Source organism: Uloborus diversus, chromosome 9, assembly GCF_026930045.1.
Source record: "Uloborus diversus isolate 005 chromosome 9, Udiv.v.3.1, whole genome shotgun sequence".
NCBI classification, from domain to species: Eukaryota; Metazoa; Arthropoda; class Arachnida; order Araneae; family Uloboridae; genus Uloborus; species Uloborus diversus.
In genome coordinates this window covers 52639257-52664867 of record NC_072739.1, presented here as the reverse complement: position 1 = coordinate 52664867, position 25611 = coordinate 52639257, and the positions used below count along the sequence as shown (strand labels likewise).

The window sequence follows — 25611 nt, the reverse complement described above, 5'->3', positions numbered from 1 at the left end:
TAGTTTTAAATAAAAGTATTAATTTTTCAACTTTGAAAAATATTTCCTTAAAAATGAAAATTAAAAAGGGGGGATGAGAGAGAGATTTTTGAACTTAGGAATGGCTGTTTCCAACTGGAAGATATTTTAATCATTTTTCGCTGCCTTTGATAACTTTAAAATACTAAAATAGTTAGCTTTTTAGAAGTTCTTAGATTCTGCACACACGAACGCGGTAAAGGCATATAAAAATAAATCAAGCCCACAATATATAATTTATGAGCGGTATGAACAATCATTTTCTACAATGCCCCCGAATACTTGCAGTTCTTTTCAACATTAATCCAATTGTTAATTCCGATGCAATATTTTGCACTTCAAGCAGTAAAAAGCACAAAATATCAATACATCTAAAAAAAACTAAAAGCACGAAAGCTGTATGGACGCAAGGCAGTTTTTTTTTTTAATCAGAATTACTACAAATTTTACTCTCTGTTTTATGTTTATTATTTGTTATTTTTATTAAAGCGCATTCTTATTTGTTTCATTAATTGGATAATTACAGTAATTTTCAAATTGAATATCAGGTCTCAAATCTATCAAATGCTTTAGCAGAAATTGAACTATAAGCATTCATGTTTTCAAAATTTTTTTGGTTGATAGAAAGGATAAGTTTCCTTTATAAAGTTAAAATTGTACATAAAATAAATTTTGTTTTTAAAATAAATGTTTCAAATTCTCAGGTTTAAAAAATAAATTTAAGAAAGAAGGGGGAAAAAAAACGATGTAGCACACGAGGCGCTGAAAACAGCTGTGCCAAACGATAACATTCCACTTATTTCGATTCGTCCCAATCTAGTGAAAAGAAAAAACCTCTCCAAATATCCCTATCACAGAAATTACCCCATCCATGCAAAACTTTTTCCCTATGTCCAGAGAGAACCCATCAGTTGTCAACCCACTTTCCCGGTCTCTATTGTTAGCAATTACCCCTCGGTCCCCTGCCGTTCACGGTGACAGGTTCTAGATAAGGAGCGTAGGCAAGAATCGGTATGAACCAAAAAGCCGTTTGAAATGATCGAACCGAATCGTGGGTTATCAATCAAAGTGCTAATGAGGGTGTGTGCCAATCGGTCGCTCTCAGTTGCGTCGCGGTTATACGCCGGATGTACAAAGGCCCTAAGGCCGCCTTCAAACACAAGGGCTAGCTCAATCCTTTGATCTTTCCCTTCCACCGCCGAAAGGACAGCGAGAGTAGAAAACTCGTTTTTGACGTCATCGGGTACACTCCGCGGGACTAGGGGTCTTACGCGGGACAATCCACTGTGTGTGTGCCCAAAGAACTGCTGTATGCCTTAGCTAAAATACAATTTAAAAATTTGTTCTCTGTACAGGGGTTGTTAAAGAAGCAGTTGAAGGGGCCCAGGCCAATCCCAGACAAGGTTAAAAATCACTTATTATGAATAAGGATATGAATATTGTTTTCAAGGTTTGATTTTAATTTGGAAATGTCTCATAACATTTGACTAGGGTTTCTTCAGAAATATGCTCCTGCGCTAGATCAGTTGCAGGTCATTTTTCCTCCACGTTATGCTAAAGTAGACATTAAAGGTCACATTTTTTAGAATCGAAAATATTTGTGTGTAATTATATTTGAAAATATTGAAAATGCCTTCACGTGCTGATGGCCTAGTACTGAAAAAGTTCTGGAAACTTAAGCTTTCCCTCAAAATTTTCAAAGAGCTCAAAACACATCAAAAAATTGAGAATACAACCTACTTTTCTGTTTTTAAATGTTTTTTTTTTATGGAATACTAAATTTGAAGCTGCTTCAATAAGTAATTGGAGGAAGAATTTTAAAAAGTTAAGATAAAGAGCTAGGCAAATTTCATAAAATGTGGTGTACGAAGTTATTTTTTAATGCAGGATTTGGTTCAACCCTGTCACATTGCAAGTTAATGATATTTAATAAGTTTATTAACGGCACTGTGAGACCGTAATAAGTTTCCTTCAACCGTAAAATTACAATATCTAGATGCAATGCATGAAATTTCTTTGTAAATATTATTCAATAGATTTAACTAAACAATTTCTTGAACACTGTATCCCCATGCTTGAAATAATTAATAATTCGCATGTAAAATGAGCACTGTATCGTGATTATTTCAATCGTGTATCTATTTTTGTAGGAGCTTTTCTTTTCTTTCTTTCTTTTTTTTTTTTGTGATAATTTAAAGCTTTCAAATCAGATACATTAGTGTTTTTGTGATTGTACAAATGCTTGGCCATTTACCGTATTACCCCACATTATCCGGCATGCCGCAAAATTTGGGGGTTACCAGATTTTCAATAACACTTGCCTGGTCCTTTCCGGCATGCCGGAAAAATCGAGGTTAGGAAAAAAATAATAATAATATAAAAAATATATGATCAGCTTAAAAATGAATATGAATTCTTTTCATATCTTATTGATATTAACAAACAGTTTAATTTTGTGAAAATATTTACTAACAATGCCATTTGTTATTTTAACAAGAAAAATATCGTTTGATAACAAATAATTTTATAAAAATTAAATTGAAACTATGTAAGCAAACATTTAAGCAGTAAGAGTCCGCCCCTAAACCAGTGCTAAATAATTTACCATAGCTCTTCAATAAATAAAAATTAAACTTACCTCTCTGAAAGGAACCTAAAATATTTTTATGTAAAAAAAATATGAATAAATCGCAGTAACGATGATTGTTTCTGAACTGATTACTTTATTGGCATGTAATCAAATCCATTAGTTATATCCTATCATAAATAGCACGCACATGTTATATGAAATGCACATTTATTTTGAAGAAAGGTTACTTTCGCGATTTATTAATTTTTTTACTTACAGTGGTTTGACTTTTGATTGGACCGGAACGGGAAAATTTACTTTTGTTTTAATGCGAAATAAACTCCGAATTATCCGGCATGCCGGACAATTCGAATTTCTCGGCGTGCTGGTCAACCTCGCTTTTTTCCGGCATGCCGAATAATGCGGGGTAGTACGGTAATTGTTCTTCTGTATTGGAAGACTAATTTCCTGACCCATATAAAAAAGCTGTTGAACTTTTTTCTCGCGTAAGAACATTTGGAAGAATCCGATATTTGAACGAAAAACTTTCTGATTACAAAAGGTACGCCGACATTTTTTTTTTTTTTTAATGGACTTTATCACAGAAGAAAACTTTGTAGAATATTCCGAAAGATTTCAATGAATTACTGTAACGTTATGTTTTGTAGAATTCAGACATGAAGAAATTTTTCAGTCTACAAATAAGTTAGCTTTATAAATTTGGCGATAATCATTGAAACTTTAAACTTGGTTTACGTTGCTAAATTTCAATACGTTATTTATGAATTGAAGTGAATAAAATGTTGATTAATAATTTCAGTAAACACCCATTAATCTGGGAAAACCATTTAAATGTACATACGGTATAAATGAAGAACGCGTTAGTACAATAATGTATTTTTGTAAGGCTGTATTTTTATTTTTTTAATTTTCTTTAATGCAGCTTTATATTTCATTCTCTTGAATTCAAAATACAACTTTTACTGTGTTCAAGTATTTTACTTATGTACATTGATTGAATTTAAAGGTTGTTTTGTTTAAGTCGTTTTAAACAATCTAGATGACCTGGATCCTATATTAGTCCAGGTTAATGAGGTTCTACTTCAGTTTTCAAAAACAACGTTTGTTAAGATTCTTGTTCAGAGTTATAGTTACTTCGTAAAAAATAATTTTCTCTAAAACATATCGGCAGTATTTAGATTCAAATGGTATCGCGAAATTCAAATATGTTTTAATTATTCCTTATATCAATCTTATCTCTTTCATTTTATTTGAGACATGATTGAAATAACAATGTTATTAATATTATTTAAAGCCTAAACTGACAAAATTATGTACACACGAGAGGAAACTTGACAAGCACAGTAAATTATTTTCATTTCTTTATAAGCTCAATTTCCGCTTTCTACCCCTTTAAATCAGGAATATTGGCTAAAGAATATCCAAAACTACACAAGAGAAACTAAAAATTTGTATTGTAGATTTTAATCAGGTTTACTGTTTTTCGTATCGCTTATTAACTTGTCGATGGGACTCAAAGCATTTACCCTTGTATTTCATTCCTTTTTGAAGCTTAACCCTCAAGAAATAACATAAAAACGGGAAAAGAGTGAGGAATTACGCACGCACGCACAACACAAATGTCCCAGATCGAGTGTACCTAGTGACGTCACTGGCACTTTCCCCCCTCCGTTCCTACTTTCGAGGCGCTAAGACCTAGCCCTTCCTCTTCTATGGCTCTGGCATGACTCCCTGTTCTGCTAACGATCATGAGTGCAATAGAAGCAAGAAGACAAATAATGTTAATTTTTTGAAATCTGCGTATTAAAAATAGTGTAATGTCGAAATAAGTCGCATAAAAGCAATAATTTAGTGGATGGATGAACACGATGATAGAAGTCAGATGTCGTATTTTTTGTCACTTCACAAAATAACTTTTAGGACAAGACTGCACGGTGATTCCTAGATTTTGGAGTCATGGCGCCTTTTTTGGAACTAAGATATTCGCATGGCGCCCTTCCCAAAATAAAAGTATGACTTGTAACTGGCAGTCAAAAATAAATACGAGTCGTGTATCTGCATTGACTAGCCCTTATTTATCCTGCAGAGGCAGTTAAAAAAAAAGTTTCACAAATAATAAGTCTAAATTAATTGAGAAAAAATAGTTAATTTTCGATGTGGTCCTAGGAGGACTGCAGGGCTCCCCTGGGCACATTTGAGGAATTACTGGACTAAACACAATAAAGATGCCGAAAAATTTTAAAGATAAAATATTTTTCGATTTTAAACTAAGTTTTGTCAATTAAAATCATTACAAGTTCAGTTCAAGATTTTTGTGTTCAAAACATATTCCAGTTTTTTTAGTTGGATTTAATTCTTTCACTATCTTTTTAGCCAGATGTGTGTACAAAGGAAGGGGGTCATGGCATAACCTTCGGCATTGAAATTGTTAGGAGTTAACTTAAGAGATTTTTTAAATCTCATTTTGGGGGTCAAGTTCTCGGGAGGGGGAGCGCTGCGTAGCATTTGGAGGAGGTTCGTCATTGCCCTGGCGGTGGGGGGTTGTCGCCCTTATGTAAAAGCTACAATACTACCTTAAAAATATTAATATTTGAATTCTGCATAAAATCATAATATTATTACATTTTATGCTGCCTTTATATCATTTTGGGGAGTTTTTCAATCTGTGTTTTCCCTCAGATGAAGCTCGATACCGCGCCCCCCACCCCTCGCTATCCTGTTGACTTGTGAAGGTTAATATTGATAAACTTTGCATCAATGAAACAATGCAATTCATTATGAGCGAAACGAAGTTTGAGTTTGAAGAAGGAATGTATAACGATGTTGTTAATAAGTAAAACGCAAAGCTATTACTTGTGACGTCGCGAAGGGGGGGGGGGGTCCGCCCCGGGTTTGACTGTCTGGGGGGGGATACCTAAAGTGGAATTACAAGTTTTTGATAAAAATGAAGCTGAAATGCATTTTTAAGACTTCTAATTTGAAAATTTTACAGGGATAGGCCCGCCCGTAACCCAATATTTCCCACCCCACACCATGGAATCAATACGTACTACTATACTCAGAATTAGGTTCATATTGTCAATACTTAGACCTAGTAGTGACCTCTTATAACAAAAAACTGAAAACCCATTAGCTTTCCATGTGTGTAAAATAAGTTCAAAGTAATTACGAGGCGAACAATTTCACAGACCCCTTACTTTTTTGATCTCTCGACGCACACATGCGTCTTGGGTAAGTTACATAAAAAGCATTTATAGTTTTTATTTGCCTTATGTATATTATCCCACATAAAATTTTGTTTTTCACAAATACAGTTGTTTCTGAAAATTGTAATATTTTCATGTTTACATAGAATTTAAAAACTTTTTTTTTTGCGTTTAGAGGGAGAGGGGTGACACATCACTAATTACCGCTCCGAGTGTCACCCATGCTAGGTACGCTACTGGTATTACAAATATTAATAAGAGTCAAGAAAGACTATATTAGAAATGTAATGTGAGAAATATCGAAGTAACCTTATTCGTTTTCTATCTGCAGTTAGTTTTTACATATCAGGATAGTATAAAGCCTAAAAAATAAACAGCACTTTTTTTTTCACAGAATAAAAGCTAAAGATTCTAACTATTAAAGCATTTTATGAGGGTCTTTCGAAGCATTCTTGTACTGTGCAAGAGCTCTTGACTAACTATCTTTTGGTAAGCAGAAAAAAGGGAGCATACATGTAGACCACACATTTGTTTTATGGCTTTAAATAACGCCTTTTAAGATGCTTTGTATCGATAAGGATCTGCGATGCTTGGGTCCTGGGGGATTCGTAGCAGTGGATTTCTGTTGGACAAGGGAGGAAAACTATCATAAATTTTATGCAGTTAGACTACAGAGGTCCAATTGCCGTTACTTACATGAATCGAAGAGTCATTTGGATCAGATTTTTGCATTTGTGAACAAGTAATTTTGAAGCGGCAGCAAAATTGGATATATTAAGTCAAGGATCTTTTCAACAGTAGGTTACTCTTTTCAGTTTTCTTTTTCTTTTTATTGCGAAAATATTTTCCTTCATGTATAATCTTAAATTATAGAATTACAATCTATGATTCATAATTAATGGCATTATGATCTATGTGCTGCGAAATGAAATGATATTGCAAAATTTTCGACAATACATATGGTTAAAAAAACAACGTACTCCGATAAATTGAACGGTCTTGTGTTATCAATTGAAAACTATTATTTTAAAAAGTAAAAACTACTAAGATCAAGTCTGTCCTTGAACTATTTTTTTTCATCGTCCCTCGGTTTTTAATATGATTGGTAGTTTTTATGACGGCTCTGTCTAGGTCGGTCGCGTCAGTTTTCAAAAACAAAATCTGACACTCAAAAAGTTCTCGAAACTTTAAGACAACAATGCCATGAAAATGAATAGAAACGTTTAAAATGTTCGTTTTTGCTATATATATACCTTAAAAATATAACACTTTGGACAGCGAGAATTTCTGAAATGAATTTTCAGAAATTAGATCCTGATTTAAGAATGTGGAGGAAAAAATATCATTACGAAGAACCCTCTTGTTTTCTTATGCTAACAAAAAACTTGTAATTTTAATTTTACTTTAAAAAAAATAAGGAATTCTTAAATGAAAAAAGGAGGCAAGGGGAAATTGGACATGGTCAAGAAATTTATTTGTTCTTCTTTTAACCTGAAATCTTTGAGTTTTCGTGCAAAAGTTTTATTGATTAATCAAATCAATTCATTTATTCCTTATAATGGTCACAAACAATAATAGTAATTTTAAATGTATATCCATACATAAAAAATGATTTCTCAAATAATTTAATTTCAAGCTTTTCCCAATAGTTTCAGTGTTATTAAAATGATATTATTTATTACGTATTGCAAAAAGGCGATCAGGTGCACTGGATGAGTTAGAGTTCGATTGGTTGTATTTCCCCCCAAGATATTTGCTATGACATGATCATGTTACTAATAAATAAATGAATAAATATAGGATTTGAAAAAAAAATCAGACTTTAAAAATAGATTTTAAGGACACTCTAGATATTATTTATGTTTTATTTATAAAAAATATGTCTTGCAAACATTAAGAAAAAAAAATCATGATATTTTAACTCTTTTTCATGGTAGCAGTTACTTTATAGCATACATAAGTCAATTTCATTACAAATGCATAATTCGCATAAAATTTGACATTTGAGATGTGAGATGCAAAAAAAAAAAAAAAAAAGAAAAAGAAAAAACAAGCAACACTATAAGTACAAAACAAATGCGTAAACATAATTCGAATAATCTTTTGATTTTGAGGACTGAAATCTATTAATCACTAATGTCATGTCTCATGTTATATCCGCTCTAAATTCTCCATCTTAATTACTCTTTATTAATTTTCATTTTTGATAAATTATAATATTTCTTGATTTAACCAATTTGTAAAATCAAGTTTCCCCTTCATGACTGAATTCCTTTTTTGTATTGCTATCCATACCTTTTTTTTTTTTAAAGTACATTTATCGAAACTAGCAATGGCCTGATATTCATTACCCCTCGCTCCTACTCTCAAAATAATTGCATAACTAAAATGCTTTAAAAGAGCACCATGCAGAGATGCAAAGATTTTTAACAATCCAAAGAAAAAAATTTACTTATGAAATGATATTTTTAATTTATTCTTTTTGAGTTTTGAACTTTAGCACAATAAAGTGGAAAAAAAATATTTTAAAACAGTCTTTGAAAACGGACAACAATTTGAATTGTCATGTACATACATCTCTTTTTAATTTTAAATTGCAGAAGCATTTTGTCGAAAATGACAAACTAGCATATGCAGGGACAAAACGAAAAAAAAAAACAAAAAAAAAAAAAAGCCTGGGTATGAATATTGATCGCACGGAGAAAACCTCGTCAGCTTAAAGAACCGACAAATTCATGTAATAAAATGATAGCGTCATGTTTTAAAACAACAGCAGATACCAGTGAAAAAAATTCAATCGACAAAACAAAAAAAAAAAAAAAATTTAATTGCAAGAGGTGTTGTTACTTAATGCTATTGAACTAGTGAATGATGCATTTCAGAAGAAAGACGAACAAGCAATGAATTTTCGGAAAAAGTTTCTGTTGAGAAACATTTAGCAAAACTTCTCATTCTTAGAAATTAAAAATTATTCCCCCCAACCGCCCCCGCGACGTTATTCAAATTTTCAGGGTGTATTTTGGTGGTCTTTCCTCTCTTTTTTTTGGGGAGTCTCTTTCTAGGGGGTAATCATTAATATTTAAGGGGATGTACCAACACTCTTTGGGGGGAGGGGGAGATCTCTTCTACTATTTTTGAACTTGCAAAAAATATGACTTCTCGTTTAGACATTTTCAGCAACAAAAAAGGGCTTTATTTGCTTCTCAATGATTTTTTATCCTTTTAAAATGGTCGCACTAAATCTTAATTTCTTAGATATTATGGAGGCTCAGTCGGCGCCCTTCAACTCAGCTTTCCCGCGCCCTGTCGATCACCCAGTCCGGCCCTGTGTGTGTGTGTGTGTGTGTATAGGGGGGGGGGATCATTTCTAAGCCTTTCTGGAAAAAGAAAATAACCATTAAAATTTGTGAGCCTAAGTATAATTCGGTTTCAACTAGATCTAAACGCAATGTATTAACTTGACCGAAACAACACCATTACGTTAACTCAGAAACGTGGGAAAAAAACGTCAGCGAATATCAGAAACTTCTGTTAGGAAAAATCATGTCTTCTATTCAAGGAACACAAATCTTAGTTTAATATGATATAACTACTTAAACACCCTACGCGACAGTTGAAAACAAACTATAAAAATTTACTTTTGTGCGCAAGAAAGCATTTTTTTTTACGGAAAACTTGCAAACAAAAAAAGACAGCTGTGAAATAATCATAACTCGGCGGCAGGGCTGTGGAGTCGGAATCGGGCTCATTTTAGGGTAAAGGAGTCGGAGTCGTTCGAAAACATATTGACTCCGACTCCGGGTTTCATTTTTTTTTCTTTAATTTTTCCTGACTCTCCTTGCATTTTTTGAAAAATTAACTACTAATTAATTTGATTACATGTATAAATACCTACTAATAAGAAAATGACTCATTGTGGCACCAACTGGCTTGATTGTTTATCGAATTTTCTGTAACAGCTACCTACGCCGTCTCCTAGTTTGCTTATTTTCTAACTTAATTTAACTGATAGCAAACAATTTTGTTGCCTAACATTTTCTAAATAATTACTTTGAAATAAAAATAATATATTTTTTACCTCGATCTCTGTTATAAAATAGTAAAAGGAATGCATGTATCGCTTGAGCAAGTCGAGAAACTTTTCAGGGTGCTTGGTAAATTCAAAAGAGTGTTGGTACGAAAGCACAAATACAAAAGATCCGATAAAATATAGGGAATAATGTTGTACCTTGGAACACTTTTCATATTTTAATTTTTAACGTCAATTATTTGAATCAAATTTAAAATCTAAAAGTCACATTAAAATAGCCCAACATACTTCTATAGAATATATATTTTTTAATTCAGACAATTTGAAAATAAAATGTTGCCAGCCATTTAATGTATAACTTCCAAGCTACCCCAAGGTTCAACATCCTACTGTACCTTGGGGCACATCCTGTTGTTCTATGGGAAAGTCTTCATGTTTCAGGAAACAGTTTTATTATACTTGAACCAATTTTGCACCAGAAAAGAAAAAGTTGTTTAAAAGACTACATATAAGATTAGAACATTGTTTCATGTTCCTAAACATATCTTAATTATTAAGAACCATGCATATGTTGTACCTTGGAACGTGTCCTAAGGTACAAAATGTTTGGCTTTCCCAAGGTACAATCACCACGTGGTTTAATGAAAACCAAAATGATGGTCAATCTAGAAGCACTATAAATAATTTGCTTATGAGAAAATAATGAAAGTACTTCTCTTTTATAACAGAATAAAATTCAGTTGACTAAATTTACAAATACATACAAAGACGGAAAATGAAATGAAAAGGAAGAAAATATTTACTTTTGAGTCATGAAATTCTCTTTCTCTCACAAAATCGTCAATTTTACTCATTTGATGCTGATTTTTACTATGGCACCATTTAGGGTGAAAGGTTACTATTAGAGATTATAAAAACATGGCTGCTAAAAATAGATTCTTAGAAATTAGCAGTGCCCCAAGGTACAACACTCTCCCCTAAATGTTTTTTTAATTCTAAAAATTTTATCTAAGAAAGCTTGATTAACACTGAAAAGTACAAAATAAAATTAGTATATGATTTATTGCTTATAACACTCAATAATTATAATTAATCCTAAAATCTTGATATTAAGGTTATTTCTGAAGCCGTCAATTAAAAAATTAAAATTAAAAATTGAGCCAAGAAATGTAGGTATAGTTAAAGCTATTCGTACAAAGCTGTATGCCGCCGCATTTTGTGTAAAATTTGCTGAAGACGTACATGTACACGACCTCTCTCCGCAATATAGTGCAATATTTTTGTTGAAATTTTTAAGATGAAATTTAAGATTTATTATTGGGGAATTTTTTCAGAATTAAAGAACCTCAATTTTTTAAACTCTGAAATTAAGTTGAGGTGTCACCCACCAGATGAGTGCCACCCGGGAGGGAGGGGGAGGGGCGCCACCTCTCAAGAAAAGTTTTTGACTTAGCAAAAAAGTTTTTTTTTCTTTCAAAACTCTTTCTCTCACTCTTCTCAGTGCTTTCAAAAATTGAAAGCACATGATTTGATCAGCATCTGTTAAACATTAAAGGGGCGCAAATTAATCTTTTTCATTTTTTAAAAAAATGGGACTTTTTAGTAATCTTACTTTAGAAATCGCACCTACCGGATCATTTGATTTTCATATTGAATTTCTAACGTTGTATGCATCTTAGGTTTACAATAAAATACAACGCGAAAATTTCATAAAAGGGAATTAATATTTGAATCTCTATTTAGGAGTTTTTCCCCCTTCCCATAAGGGGGGATTTGAAAAAATAAATTTAAAAAAATGAAAAAGCCGCAGTCGGAGTCGGATGTTTCAAAATCTTGGAGTCGGAGTCAACCATTTTCCTTCCGACTCCGCAGCCCTGCTCGGCAGCAGGAAAAATTCAGCATCGTAAAAAGAATGTTACGTAGGAGCATTGCCTCAAAAAGAACTTTTTCCGACTCTTTTGAAACAATTTCGTTTTTAAACTTATGACAAAAAAGGAAAATGCATTGGAGAAAAAAAAGTGTGATTGCTCACCTAAATCCCAGGGCTGTTTTATTTTTGTAAATGCTTTTTTCTTTCATTAAACTAGCAAGATTCTGAACACTGTTAAAGACAGCACTCACTGACTGAACTACTGAATTGGATTGAAATGTACCGGACAGAACAGTTCTCCCGGCGATTTTCCAAGGTCAACCCAACCCCCGTGTCTTAGTGCCATAAAAATGCCTTTCCCTTTGTCACTTCTTATCTAACACCCCACTTTCTCAGGGACAAAATACGACCTTGAAGGAAAGAAGCGGGAATTCTCCGATCTCGGAAAAAGTGCTGAGTAGAGTGCGAAATATGCTAGATGAAGTTTTCCGGAGGAAAGAAACAAATATATATTTTGAAACTTTAAACCTTATACACTTACAAAAAAAAAAAAAAAATGTCCAAAATTTCTCTTCTGGAAAAATTCAAACAAAACCACCAGAAGCCTGGGGCCCCTTTAGATGCAGGGGGAATTATTGGGAGCAATCAGCCCGCACCTAAAATCCATGACTAACTGTCAATTTCCAGGAGTTTTGAGCTTTTTCCACTCAAAATTATGATTTTCCAAAGCATATCCACAAAAAAAAAAAAAAAAAAAAACAGTTTTTTCTTCCAGAAAAATCCAAACGGAGACAACTGAAGCCTGGGGGCCCTTTAGACGCAGGGGGCCCTATTGGGAGCAACCAGCCCGCGCCTAAAATCCATGACAAACTGTCAATTTACAGGACTTTTGAGCATTTTCCACTCAAAATTTTGACTTTCGATGGCAAATTCTCAAAAGAAAGTTTTTGTCCCAGAAAAATTCAAACGAAGGCAGCTGAAGTCTGGGGCCCCTTTAGACGCAGGGGGCCCTATAGGGAGCAATCAACCCGCGCCTAAAATCCATGACTAACCGTCAATTCCATGGGTTTTGAGCATTTTTCACTCAAAATTATGACTTTCCATGGCAAATTCTCAAAAGAGAGTTTTTTCTCCCAAAAAAAATTTAAACGAAGGCAGCTGAATCCTGGGGCCCCTTCAGACGCAGGGAGGCCCTATTGAGAACAATCAACCCGCGCCTGAAATCCATGACTAACTGTCAATTTCCATGAGTTTTGAGCATTTTCCACTCAAAATTATGACTTTCCATGGCAAATTCTCAAAAGAAAGTTTTTTTCTCCCGGAAAAATTCAAACGAAGACAGCTGAAGCCTGAGGCCCCTTTAGACGCAGGGGGCTCTTTAGGGAGCAATCAACCCGCGCCTAAAATCCACGACTAACTGTCAATTTAAAGGAGTTTTGAGCATTTTCCACTCAAAATTTTGACTTTCCATCTTTGAGGAAGTGACTCGGCTCCGAGGCCCCTTGCTTTGCTGGAGGCCCCAGCTAGCGCCTCATGCGCCTATTCGGTGATCCGCCCAGGGCCGCCGTTTGGGGGGGACACCGGACCTATAGTACCGGGGCCCGGAGCTCTGGGGGGGCCCGTAAAGTAATGAAACAGTTTTTCCAATAATAATGTTAATAATTTCTCGAAAAAAATTAAGCTTTTGTTCATGAAGCGCTAAGCTGAAATCAACCTGACCACTGGAATTTTGCAACGCAAACTTTTCTTCTCCCGCTACAAAAACTCGTTAAGTCAATTTTTCCGCGCGATCAGCGTTGCCTAGGAATCTACCTTGGCTAGCTGCACGCTGTTTGTCCACTCGGCACATGTTGATGCGACCAATGGTCGCGACATCGCGACGGGTAGGCGGATAGCGGCCTGGGAAACCACTGCTTCCAAGAACCACAAGACAATGCAAGCCAGCGTTTAGCAATGCGCTGTCGGTTACAATGCAATCCGCAAGGAGAGTCGGTTCGAAATCTCATTTTCTTGCGATTCGTGAAAGACGTAGTATTTCGAATGTGCTTTGATTTTGTTTTCACGGTAATCTACGATCTCGCTTGACGCGTGTTTTAATTTACGTGTTAGAGAAAGTTTTACTGCAGGTCTTGGTCAAAATGTCCTACAAACACAAATCAGGGGCTGAAAAGAAAAGGCTCCGAGCTGAAAAAGAAAAAAAAAAGTGCTATTGGCAGGCAAGAGATTACTAATTTTTTTCAATCCTCTGCTTGTTTTTCTGTTCAACCGTTATTTTCTGGAACAACTGAACTGGAATCAAATCAACCAACTACTTCAGCGTTTGAAATAACTGAAGAAAATTCTCTGGGCTCCGAAATTAATGAAAGTAGAGGAGAAAATGTAAATCAGCTGGATTTAACTAATAATGCAAATCTGAACGATCCTGAAGTGCAACCAGTATTTTCTGAAACAACTGAACTGGAATCAAATGAACCAATTACATCAGCGATTGAAATAACTCAAGAAGATTCTCTAGGCTCCAAATTTGATGAAAATAGAAGTGAAAATATAAGTCAACTGGATTCAACTAGCAATGCAAATCTGAGTGATCCTGCAGAATGGCCGGACTTTATAAATGATACTCTTCGCTCAGAAATAATAAAAATTGGAGCTCCAAATTTTAATAAACTGTCTGCAGTTAAGTTTCCACGAGACCTAAACAAGCAACAGTTTCAAAAGAAGCTTCTATACAGCAAAAGCTCAAACCAAAGAGAAGAATTGCAGCGAGACTGGCTTGTATGGAGTTCTATGAATCAAGCACTTTACTGTTTCCCCTGCTTTTTATTTAAAAACTCCATTTCTAGTAAAGGCAATAGCAGTCTTGCGAAGAAAAGTGGTTTTTCACCAGCTCAAGTGCCTTGGAAAAAATGTTATTCTCGATTTCCCTCACATGAAGAAAGTGCAGGACATAAGAATTGCTATGTTTCGTGGAAATCTTTGGAGCAGTCTCTGGCTGGGAAGGGTATTGACAGCAACATCCAAACTCTGATAATGTGCGAGACAGAAAGATGGAAAGCAATTCTTAAAAGAATAATTGATGTTACACTTCATCTCGCTTCTCGAGGTCTCCCCTTCAGAGGAGATAATTCCCACATAGGGCATGTGAGCAACGGAAACTTTTTAGGATGTTTAGAATTGATAAGCCATTATGATGAAATAACTAGAGATCATCTGAACAAAATTAAACTTGAACAGGAACGTGGGGAAAGCAAAAAACATACGCATTATCTGTCATGGCAGAGCCAAAATGAATTTATTTCCTTATGTGGTGATCAGGTTTTGAAATTAATTCTTACAGAACGTGAAAAGGCAATTTATTATGCTATCATAGCTGATGCAACACCAGATGTAAGTCATCAAGAACAGAATGTATTGATATTAAGGTATCTTTCTTTCTCATCAGATAAGAATTTGTTTGAAATTCAGGAGAGATTTATTGAATTTCTGAATTTCTCAAAAAAAAACGGGATTTGATATTGCTCAGGAATTGTTGAATTGCCTTAAAAAGCATGCGATTCCATTAGAGGATTGCAGGGGACAAGTATTCGACAATGGGTCGAATATGAAGGGCGCTGTGAAAGGAGTCAAGAGCCGAATTCTAAACGAAAACCCACTTGCTCTATTTTCACCTTGTGGGGCCCACTCGTTAAATTTAACTGGAGTAAATGCTGCAAAGATGTGTCCTCAAATAATGACATTCTTTGGTTCTGTGCAAGCATTATTTGTACTCTTTGCAGCCAGTGCTTCCAGATGGTCCATTCTTTTAGAAGAGATACCAATTTCTCTCATGGCATTATCAGAAACGCGCTGGAGTTCTCGCATTGACGCTGTTCGACCCATCTCCTTGCACCGTCCAGGATTATTGAAAGCTCTCGATCGTTTGTGTGATGAACTACAATTAACCGAGAAGGCCTTCAGTGAAGCTCGAGCATTAAGAAAATACTTTAGCTCTTTTGAGAGCATGCTTATGTCAGCTTTCTGGTTAAAAGTGCTGTCATGTATTGACGAACGAAACGTGATTATCCAAACACGTGGAATGTCCCTGGATGTGGAACTGAACCTTCTAAATGATATCCATAAAGATCTCCAAAAGTTAAGGGATGGTTGGCCTGCAATTTTTCAAGAAACAAAATTGGTTTCTGAAGCCATGGACTTGGAGATCGAATTTTCAAATTCAAAAAAACGAACAAAAAAGAGAAAAGTATTTTTTGACGAAGGAGCAGAAGTTGAAGAAGAAGCAATGCATCAAAGTACTGAACTCTTACCCGGTGAATATAAATTTCGAACAGAAGTAATTTTTACAGTTTTGGACTTTATTATAATTGATATAAATACTCGTTTTGAAGAAATGAAAGAAATTTGTTCTCTATTTAAACCAATACTGAAATATATGTCCTTAGATGATGAAGAAGTGCAAAAGCTGTCTGCATGCTTGTCATCAAAGTATGCAATCGACTTAAATAGTCAACTTGGAAATGAGATTATTCACATTAGAAACATTCATTCGTCAGTGTTTAATGAAGTAACTGAACTTTCTCCCCTAGTGCTTTTGAATGAGATTTACAACAGAAAGCTTCAAACAATATTTCCTAACATATGTATTGCCCTTCGCATATTCTGCACTCTCCCCTTGACTGTCGCCCAAGCTGAAAGGGCATTTAGTAAATTAGGAAATCGAATTAAAACATGGACTAGATCAGCAATTGGACAAGACAGACTAAATTCGCTAGCTATTCTTGGCATTGAGCACCAGTTGGCAGCACAAGTGGATTTTAATTCAGTCATACACGAGTTTGCGACAAAAAAAGTACGTAGGGTGAGAATATGTTAGTGAATGTTACTGACAAAAAAAAAAAAAAAAAAAACCCACTAAATGTCCATTCTGTAATCCAGACAGGTATATCTATATTCGTTAGAAGTTAAAGTTATGGAAACGTATGTAAGTTAATTTAAATATAAATTTAAAATCTCATGTTCGGAGAGATTATATGTATATGTTATTTTCGATTGTTAATTTATATTTACTCTAGAAACTCAATACTTTCTCCTGACTGTGGATTATCTAAGTCAAATGTAATATGTATGTGTGGTAATAAATTCAGCATTTATTTCAATGATATTTCGACTTATAATATCATTACGGTACCATTGTTCGGCTTTAATTTTTACGTCTAGAGCTTTTTATTTCGTAATTCGGATTTTTTTTTTTCCCTTCGTTCATCCGGCTTCGCCTTACTGAACATTCATAATTCACAATCATGTAACTTCACTTATCTCAAACATGACAAATTATCCAATTTTTACCGCATGAAGTTACTGTATTTGAAAACATATTTTATAAAAGATGATTAAATTTTAAATTAACATTAAAATTAAAAAAAAAAAACTATCGGCAACTAAACAATTGAACATCACATATGAATGCAATTTTAAACTACTCATTTTGAAGTTAATAAGTGTGTGAGTGAAAGGAAATGAAGCGCGACAGTTAAAAAAAGGAATGGGGGTGCGGGGGTCATGGGGGAAGGGGGCCCGGAATGAAAATTGGTACCGGGCCCCATTGCTGGTAGCGGCGGTCCTGGATCCGCCACTGGATAGGAGTTGTAATACAAAGTGTTTTTTGTTCTTTATCATTTGCGAAGAGAATCACTTGTACGTTTCTAAATTCGGAAATTCATTTTTTTCAGTCTACCCTGAAAAGAAGGCTGCTCTGTTCGTAAGTAGAATAGACTTAATACGAACTCGCGTACTGGAAAATTCGGTAGCAGAGATTTTTTTGATCGAAAAATTTTAATTGATAAAAATAATTCATTGTTTTTGTTGGGTGCTTGTTAATTGGACTGTACCATTATTGTATACAAAAACTTCAAAAATGATGCGTAACTAAAGCTCTTAAATGTAATGTAATAAATTATCTGAATAACAAAATAATTTTTTTAATTGATAAATAAGTTTAGAATCTGTGTTAAATATAATTATATTGTCTATTGTGCACCTACTTTTTAGTTGCAAACGGATCTTGCAAAACAACTCTTTACTCGTTTTTTTTTTATTTATTTATTTATTTTTTTTTTTTGGCCGGATGAGATTCACTTCAATCAAAATCGAATTACGATTAGATGACATATCGCCAAGTTGATGACAAAATTGAAATGTCAAATCCAGCTTAAGTTCGGCGATGTCTGGCGAGATTCCCACAGAATGTTAAATACAACTGAAATTTCTATTATAATCTCCCATTCTTCAGTTACTCAAAAACTTACGAGGACTGATCCAAAAGTAAGGTTCCCATCAATTTTACAAATATACAGCTCTGACTACTCTCATAGAAATTTACATCGTTGGAAAGAAAAAAGGTTTCTCTCTTTTTATACATAATCACCATCTTTTTCTGTACATAATTGTCGACAGTGCCCTAACGGCCGTATTCTCAATACCGTCACAGAACGGAGATGAAACTCGGCTCCCCAAAACCGAGAAGTAAGGGAAAACTAGTTTCGAACGCGGTGCGTATTCTTCAAGTCATTTCAAGCACGATTTAGGGGAGCCGAGTTTTAACTGAAGGAGAAATGAAACGGCTGTTACCATTGGGTACAGTGACTCACGTGACATTTTCTACATGACTGCATTCACGTGGTAGTAAATTCGCGCGCAGAAGAATGATTGACATATAATAAGAATTGGGAGTAGCAAAATGGATCTAGTTCATACAATTTTTTTTTATTAGACTCAATTTGAAATTTAAAGACATCAATGCATTTTTTTAATGTTTCTGTATAGAAACTTAAAAAGTTTTTTATCTTGTTATTAATTAAATGTTTTTTTTCATCTTGTTATTAATCAAGATGAAATAAAAACTAATTCAATAATATAGTCACATTCTTGGCAAGGGTTTCATCTGGGCCGGGCTGTAATTTACGAAATCCCCCCCCCCCTCTTTCCAAAAGATGTTTTATGTAAATATTAAGTTCGTGCTATTTTTTAGAAACAACAACTTATTTTTATTTTGGCGTTGTAACTATTAAAAAAACGAGTTTAATAATTACGAATAAATTTTATGTAAAATTTGCCCTAGACGCATATGTAACGAGCTCCGTCCAAGCGCAATATTGTGCTTTGTTTTCGTTGACATTTAATGAATTAAATATGATTTAAGAAAAAAAGGGAAAACTTCAGAGAATTAATTAAAATTTATTTATTTTACTAACTTTGAAATCCACTTTGGATGCACTTCCGGGGCAGACTGTTGTTCCCCCCAATCTAGATACGCTACTGATTAATATATTAATCTCTTTCTAATATTGAAAATCTGTCAGTCATAAATGTTTTTTTTTTCTTGTGTGTGAAGTAAACATTTTTGAATAATATAGAAGCTTAATATTTTCTACTATGTTGTAAATGCATTTGAAAGAAAGAAAGAAAAGAATTAAAAACATAGAAAAGAAAAATAATCTATAATATTATTAAAAACTTGTTACAATGTATTAGCTTTAGAACCCGATCCCCTCCCCCCTCCATCTGTTCCATTTCATGAAACATTTGCTAACATTTATTGTCTTTAAAATCCATAAACTTATTAATGTAAACGACACAGGGCAAATTCATAAACTGAATTTTGCCCTGCATTCGTTTTCCATGTGAAGAACTTATTTTTCCCAACAATATAGTCCTTTCTAAAAGTTGAAAAAATAATTTTATATTTTTATCATCCAAAAATTCAAGGGCACCCATATGGGGAGGGGGGCAAGTGGGGACTCAAGCCCCCCCCCCCACCTCTTTAGAAATTACAACTTCCTTGCTTTAGTATTTTTTTCCTTGCTAAAATGTTAAAACATTTCTTTTCCAGCCATTATTGAATAAGTAAAAATGTCAAATTTTATTCGCTCTGAAATCGGTTTCCGCGGGAAAATATCCTGCTAAAACATATGGAAAATACCTGAGTCCCCTCTCCCTCCTCTTAAAATTTTGCATATGGACGCCCATGTAAAAATTCCTTGTTATCATTCACACCTTAATTTTTACAATCACTTGTTTTTCAAAGCTCTTTCTCATCCCCTGTCTTGTAATTACATGCGTGTTTGTATGCAAAAATAAAGTCACATTCTAATTGCTTCTATATTTACATTCCCTAGCATAAAATCAAATGTTATTTCATCCATTGAAAATATTTTTCCACATTAATGTGTTCATGAAGCTAGTAATAGTAATTTCTTCTGCAGTTAAAAATCTCCTGAACCGTTTTATTTATAATTATTTGAAACAAAGAGAATTTTAAATTCGTTTAGGTATTATTGTGTTGCGCATTGAAATTTTGTGGAACATTCAACTTCATTCTGTCATCTTCTGTCTTGGAATGATTTATGTAATTCAGAGTCTCTCAATTGGACAAGATACCTTGTTAGAGTAAAAAAGTTGCAACAGGTACTACTGTTTAAGAAAAGTAATTGATTTTTCCAGGGGTGCCCCCGCCCTCCCTAAGAGCAAGGGCACACCCCTCTCTCCCGAACACTTCAAAGACCCCCCAAATTGGATGACCCCTCTAAAAAAAGAAGAAATTATTCCTTGAACAGCCCCCCTCCCCGAAAAATTTCATGGCATATTCTGCGCCATGACGCCCCCCCCCCCCCTCCTCCCACAGCCAAGGTGAGCACTCCTGATTATTTTGCTTCAGACCATTTTTTCATTTTCCCCAAACTCATAAAAATAATGGCAAGTGCTATTCTGCCACATTTTTCACAAATTTAAAACAAAACTTTAGCAATTATAAAAGCTCCGTTGTGACGTTATATGACTGTAATTCAGGGAAGAATTTGTTTAAAAAACTATTAGCGGTTTAAAAATTGTTTGACCTGCATTTTAAAATTGGAGCAATGCTGCATTAAAAAAAAATAATAAGTTTTCGTGTTCCAGAAATTATTTGATAAAGGATAGTTTGTAAGGGACGAAAGTGTTCTAAGATATTCTCTCAGAAGTGGCATCTAATCCCTAGCCCCCCCCCCCCCCCCCCAATAGTTATTTTTTCATGCAGTATTCTTTTGTAACGTTTTTGTTGTTAATTGAGGCGAAAATTTAAAATACGAAGAAACGGTGCGGCAGAAATAAATCAGATTTCAAAAAAAAAAAAAAAATGCTTACCAACCGCAACTTTTCCGCGCTACAGTGGCGTGGAAATTTTTAAAAAAAATGATTTTTTTCGCACCATTCTGTTGATCATTGCATTAATGTTTTCGGCCGTACTTTTTGATAACACCTATAAAGAATGTTAATTCTGATTAAATTTTGTAATGAATCTTTGTTTCTCTGACGTCAAGTTAGCGAATGTTTATCAATAGTTTCTAGCATTTGCAAATCACTCAAAATAATCCAAACAGCCGTCGTCCATTTTGTTTGCTCACAAAGGAATGATGGGAAGGAAATCTAGTTTTAAACCGTCGAAGTAGCGGTTACAAGCCGAGCTCTGGAAGTGGGCGTTCCGTGACCGAGTTTAACGCCAAACCGGGATGGAGAATAGAGTAGTTTTTCAACTTCGAGGTTTAAGCCTCGGTCCGAGTTTTAACCGGAGTGGAGAATACCGGTGTAAGTTCTGTATCGAGTGTCACAGAATTCCACCGCCAACCCGTTGAGGTACTGTTCGACCCCTTTTTTGACTTCGTTGTCGCTCCGGAAACGTTGGCCATCAAAGTGTTCCTTAAACTTAGAAAACACTAGACTCGAGTTCCGAACTGCAATCAAGAACGGAGTGGTTTGTTGACTGTCATGTCCCACTCCGGCGGTAGAATTCTGTGACACTCGATTCAGAAGTAAGGGTACCATCGACAATAATGTACAGGAAAAGATGGCGATTATGTATAAAAAAAGAGAAACGTTTTTTCTTTCCAACGATGTAGATTTCAATGAGAATAGACAGTGCTGTATATTTGTAAAATTGATGAGAACCTTACTTTTGGTTCGACCCTCGTAGAATACTCAATAAGTCGTCAATCACCGTCATGCGGTGTTACTTTTAATTTGGTAATTAATGTGGATAATTTATTTTGATATGCATTAATCACAGATAATTTTTGCAATCAGTAATAATTTCATATCTATTTTTCGTTTATAAAGTGAGGGCTGCGCAAGAAATAAATCGCATAGGGCCCTGCAAGTGGTACGCACTAGATCCGACACTGTTGACGACAAGACGACGGCAAATAGAGCTTTTCCAAAACTGCTACAGTACTCTCAGGATCTCTTTCTCTCTCCCTTTTAAAGGAAACTTTGCTGTGGGAATTTTCATTATTTTTAATAATTATGCAAGGTTTTTTTAAAAATCATTATTTAGCTTTAAGCACTTTTGTATGCTTGAATCATTGCAGAGACATTTTTTTCTCATTACGCTATTTGAATTCTTTCCCTCCACAGGTCAGGTCCCAAATTTTTGATTTGAACGACATACCCTCTCGGAAGCCCTGGTTTTTCGGGGCCTAGTGCTGATTGAAATCTACTGAGGCTCCGGTTTCTATTGATTAAGAATCTTGAAGTTTGGATTTAAAAGTCACTAAAATTACACCACAATCAGAATACATTTAAAAACAAAATTTAATATGCATTGTATAATTTATATTAAAAATAGTTTTTTTATAAAAAATATTTTGTTAATAAAAATCTTTTTATCAATAAAATTTTGTTTGTAAAAAAAAAAATTCTGAAACTATTAGAAATTTGTGGAGAGTTAAAATAGAATGGTGAAATACAAATTGGAGACCATGGGTTTGAAAACAGATCTTAGGGATCTGAACCAAAACCGTGTTGCATTATTAGAACATAAAACAAAAAAAACACCACTATTAATTTTCACTATTACATCTCTAATATTTATGTTTATAATTTCGATCCAGGAGCTAAAAGAAAAGAACTCAGTTACTCAGACTTCAAATTTGTTGGGTGCCCTCCTTGGGGGAGAGGGGGTTGAGGGGCATTTTTCTCTTCTTGGGGGGGGGGGTGAAAAGAAGGGGGGGCTGTCAACTTGCTCTTAGGGGGAACACTCCTGATTAATGTTCAGGTCCAGATCTGCATACCCGCAGATCCCACAGTATGTGGGCAGGGAGGGGGGGGGGGGGCATGTCTTTAAAGTGTTCAACTGTCCAAGGAATTGGAAACAGAAAATTTGAAAAAACTAGCCCTAACGTTGCAAATATACACTGCTGATCTCTGTGGAGAGGTCCTACAGATTTTGTTGCAGGGGGTTCAAAATTTATATATCCGGGCCTGCTCATGTTTACGCTTGTGCCACTCATGTAATAAAAAAGCATATCTATCTGCTGTCTATTTATTCAACAATATAAAAACATATTGCATAAAGAAAAACCCCAGTGGTGGCCAGTGCTTCACCAGTGGCCACTTCAAGCTTACTTATATCCTCTGAAGAAAGAAATGAACATTGATAATGTGATTTTTTTTTTTTGGTACTTAATGTAACTATCATATTGAATCGATTTTATTTATCAATTATTTTGAATTAAAGTAAGTAATGTAACTTCTTCAGATGTGAGAATGTCAGATGGCTACTACTGAAATTTTCAGATTTTAGAGTAGCCACTACTGGATCAAATTTGAGGATTGGAAAAAAAAAACTGATCAAATTAAAAATCTGTCATTTTTAGGAATTGGGATGATTTAGAAAGAGTTGGGCTAAAATACCCTCATTGACTTTTAAGAGGGGCAATTACTTTTGTAGACCCAGTTAAAAAATATATTTCACTGTGCCCACTACTTTTGCGTTTTAAACCTTGAAGTGGCCACTACTGAAGCACTGGACACTACTGGTATATGCCTTAGTTATTACTAACTTTTTTTATCTGTCAATAACTAATTGAAAAAGTATTAGCAATTTCTGATAATAGTTCACATTTTAGAGTCCAAGTTCACTCTATCTATGTTTTTGTTGCTATGATGACTTATCAAATGTCTATTAAGACTTCCTTTTATAGAAAAGGCTCTTGAACAATACTCGCAAACATATGGTTTCACACCGGTATGAGTTCTCAAATGGATATCTAGTTGGAATTTCATTGAAAAGGATTTGGAGCAGAATTGGCAAGAGTGCGGTTTTTTCGCCTGTGTGGCTTCTTAAATGTACTCTAAGAGTTTCAGCTCGGTTAAAGGCTTTAGAGCAATGTGTACAAGCAAATGGCTTTTCGCCGGTGTGTACTCTTAAATGTATGTCTCGACTTCTTTTTAATGCATAAGTTTTGGAGCAGAGCCCACAGGGATAAGGCTTTTCGCCGGTATGGCTTCTCAAATGTATTTTAAGAGTTCCACTATAAGCAAACGTTCTTGGACAAAACTCGCAACAAAATGGCTTCTCTCCAGTATGAATCCTCATATGTGCTTTTAAAAGTGGAACCGTGTAAAACGATTGCGAGCAAAATTCACAGGAGTGTTTTTTTTTTCCCGTGTGGGTTCTCATATGTGTTTTTAACTCTGAAAACGTAATAAACGCTTTCGAGCAAATCTCGCAAGAATATTGTCTTCCTACTGTATGAGTTAGCGAGTGAGACTTAAGACTCGAAAACTCGGAGAAAGATCTTGAGCAAATGTCACATGAGAAGGGTTTTTCCCCCGCTGTGGGTTCTCAAATGTCTTAACATGTGACAGCGTGTGTAAAAGGGTTTTGAGCAAATTTCACAAAGGTGCAGTTTTTCGCCGGTATGAAATTTCACGTGCTCTACTAGGCCTGCTGCTTGAGAAAAGCCTTTTGAACAATAGTCGCAAATATGTGTTTTCTCGGCATGATATCGCATATGAGAATTGAGTAGTGAGGGTAGAGCGAATGACTTGGAACAAACTTTGCAAGGATACGATTTTTCACTAGTATGCTCTCTCAAATGTTTCTGTAGCATAGAAAATGTAGAAAATTCTTTTGAACAAAAATCACAACAGTTTTCAGTAATATGGGTTTGCAAATGAGTTTTTAAGTTTGAAGCGTGGGTGAAGGATTTTGAGCATTTCTCGCAGGAAAATGGTTTTTCCCCAGAATGGACCCTTAAATGTGCCTTAAGTTTTGCCGAATCAGAAAATGCCTTTTCACAAATTTTACAAGAATGTGACTTTTTACGCTTCTTTTTGGCACCTCTTCTTGCTCCAGAAGCACCGGTTCGTTTCTTGTTGGGCACATTCTGAAAATTAAGTTGATCCAAATTGCAGGTGGAAGGAGTTTTCAAGTCTCTACTAACTGCTGAGGATGTTCCTTGTGTGCAAATGTCAATTTGACTATCACAACTGCCACTCGGAAAAGATTTGTTGCTGTTTTCAACTGAGACGGTACCTTCCATTTCACACATCGCTGACTGTCAATATGTAATGCTGAACTAAATTCAATACTTTCGAAAATATTTTATCTGTTGAGGGAAGTAAATGAGATACAATGTGTAATATTTCTTTCCAATCATTCAATTTTTAATGATTCTGACAGGCAATGTTTCCTATTTTCTCACAACCGCGATATTTTAACATGAGTCTAGTTGTCAGATAATATACGTAACTGAAAACACTTACACAAAAATCTTTTCTTACATATAAATCATAATCTTTGTTATATTCTCTAAGGGCACCATTATTTCAATCTGTGTTCTGAGAAGTAAAAATTTCTCTAAGAGTAATCTTTCATTTTATTTACAACATTTATTCCAACATCTTATTTTTCAGTAAATAAAAGTACTTCCAGTTTCAGGTAGTTTGACTGAATATCTATCAAAGCTTCAAGCTTAGTAGTTTTCCCACAGAAAAAAGTCTTTATAACGCTTTTAATTTTGAACACAGTACTCTTGAAACAACTTTTATTAAGTATACATGCTGTTCAAATTCACATTGGCCTTAA

General features: G+C 34.6%; 1 protein-coding gene across 1 annotated transcript; it reads right to left on the bottom strand.

Moving 5' to 3' along the window:
• Window positions 1-23124: 23124 nt before the first annotated feature.
• On the bottom strand, window positions 23125-25144 carry LOC129230210 (zinc finger protein 572-like). Its single transcript, XM_054864611.1, has 2 exons — window positions 24421-25144; window positions 23125-24233 (listed from the first exon to the last, which is right to left on the bottom strand). Exons 1-2 carry the CDS (start codon window positions 25073-25075, stop codon window positions 23704-23706), a joined length of 1185 nt encoding a protein of 394 aa, XP_054720586.1. The 5' UTR covers window positions 25076-25144; the 3' UTR covers window positions 23125-23703.
• Between the last annotated feature and the right edge of the window lie 467 nt (window positions 25145-25611).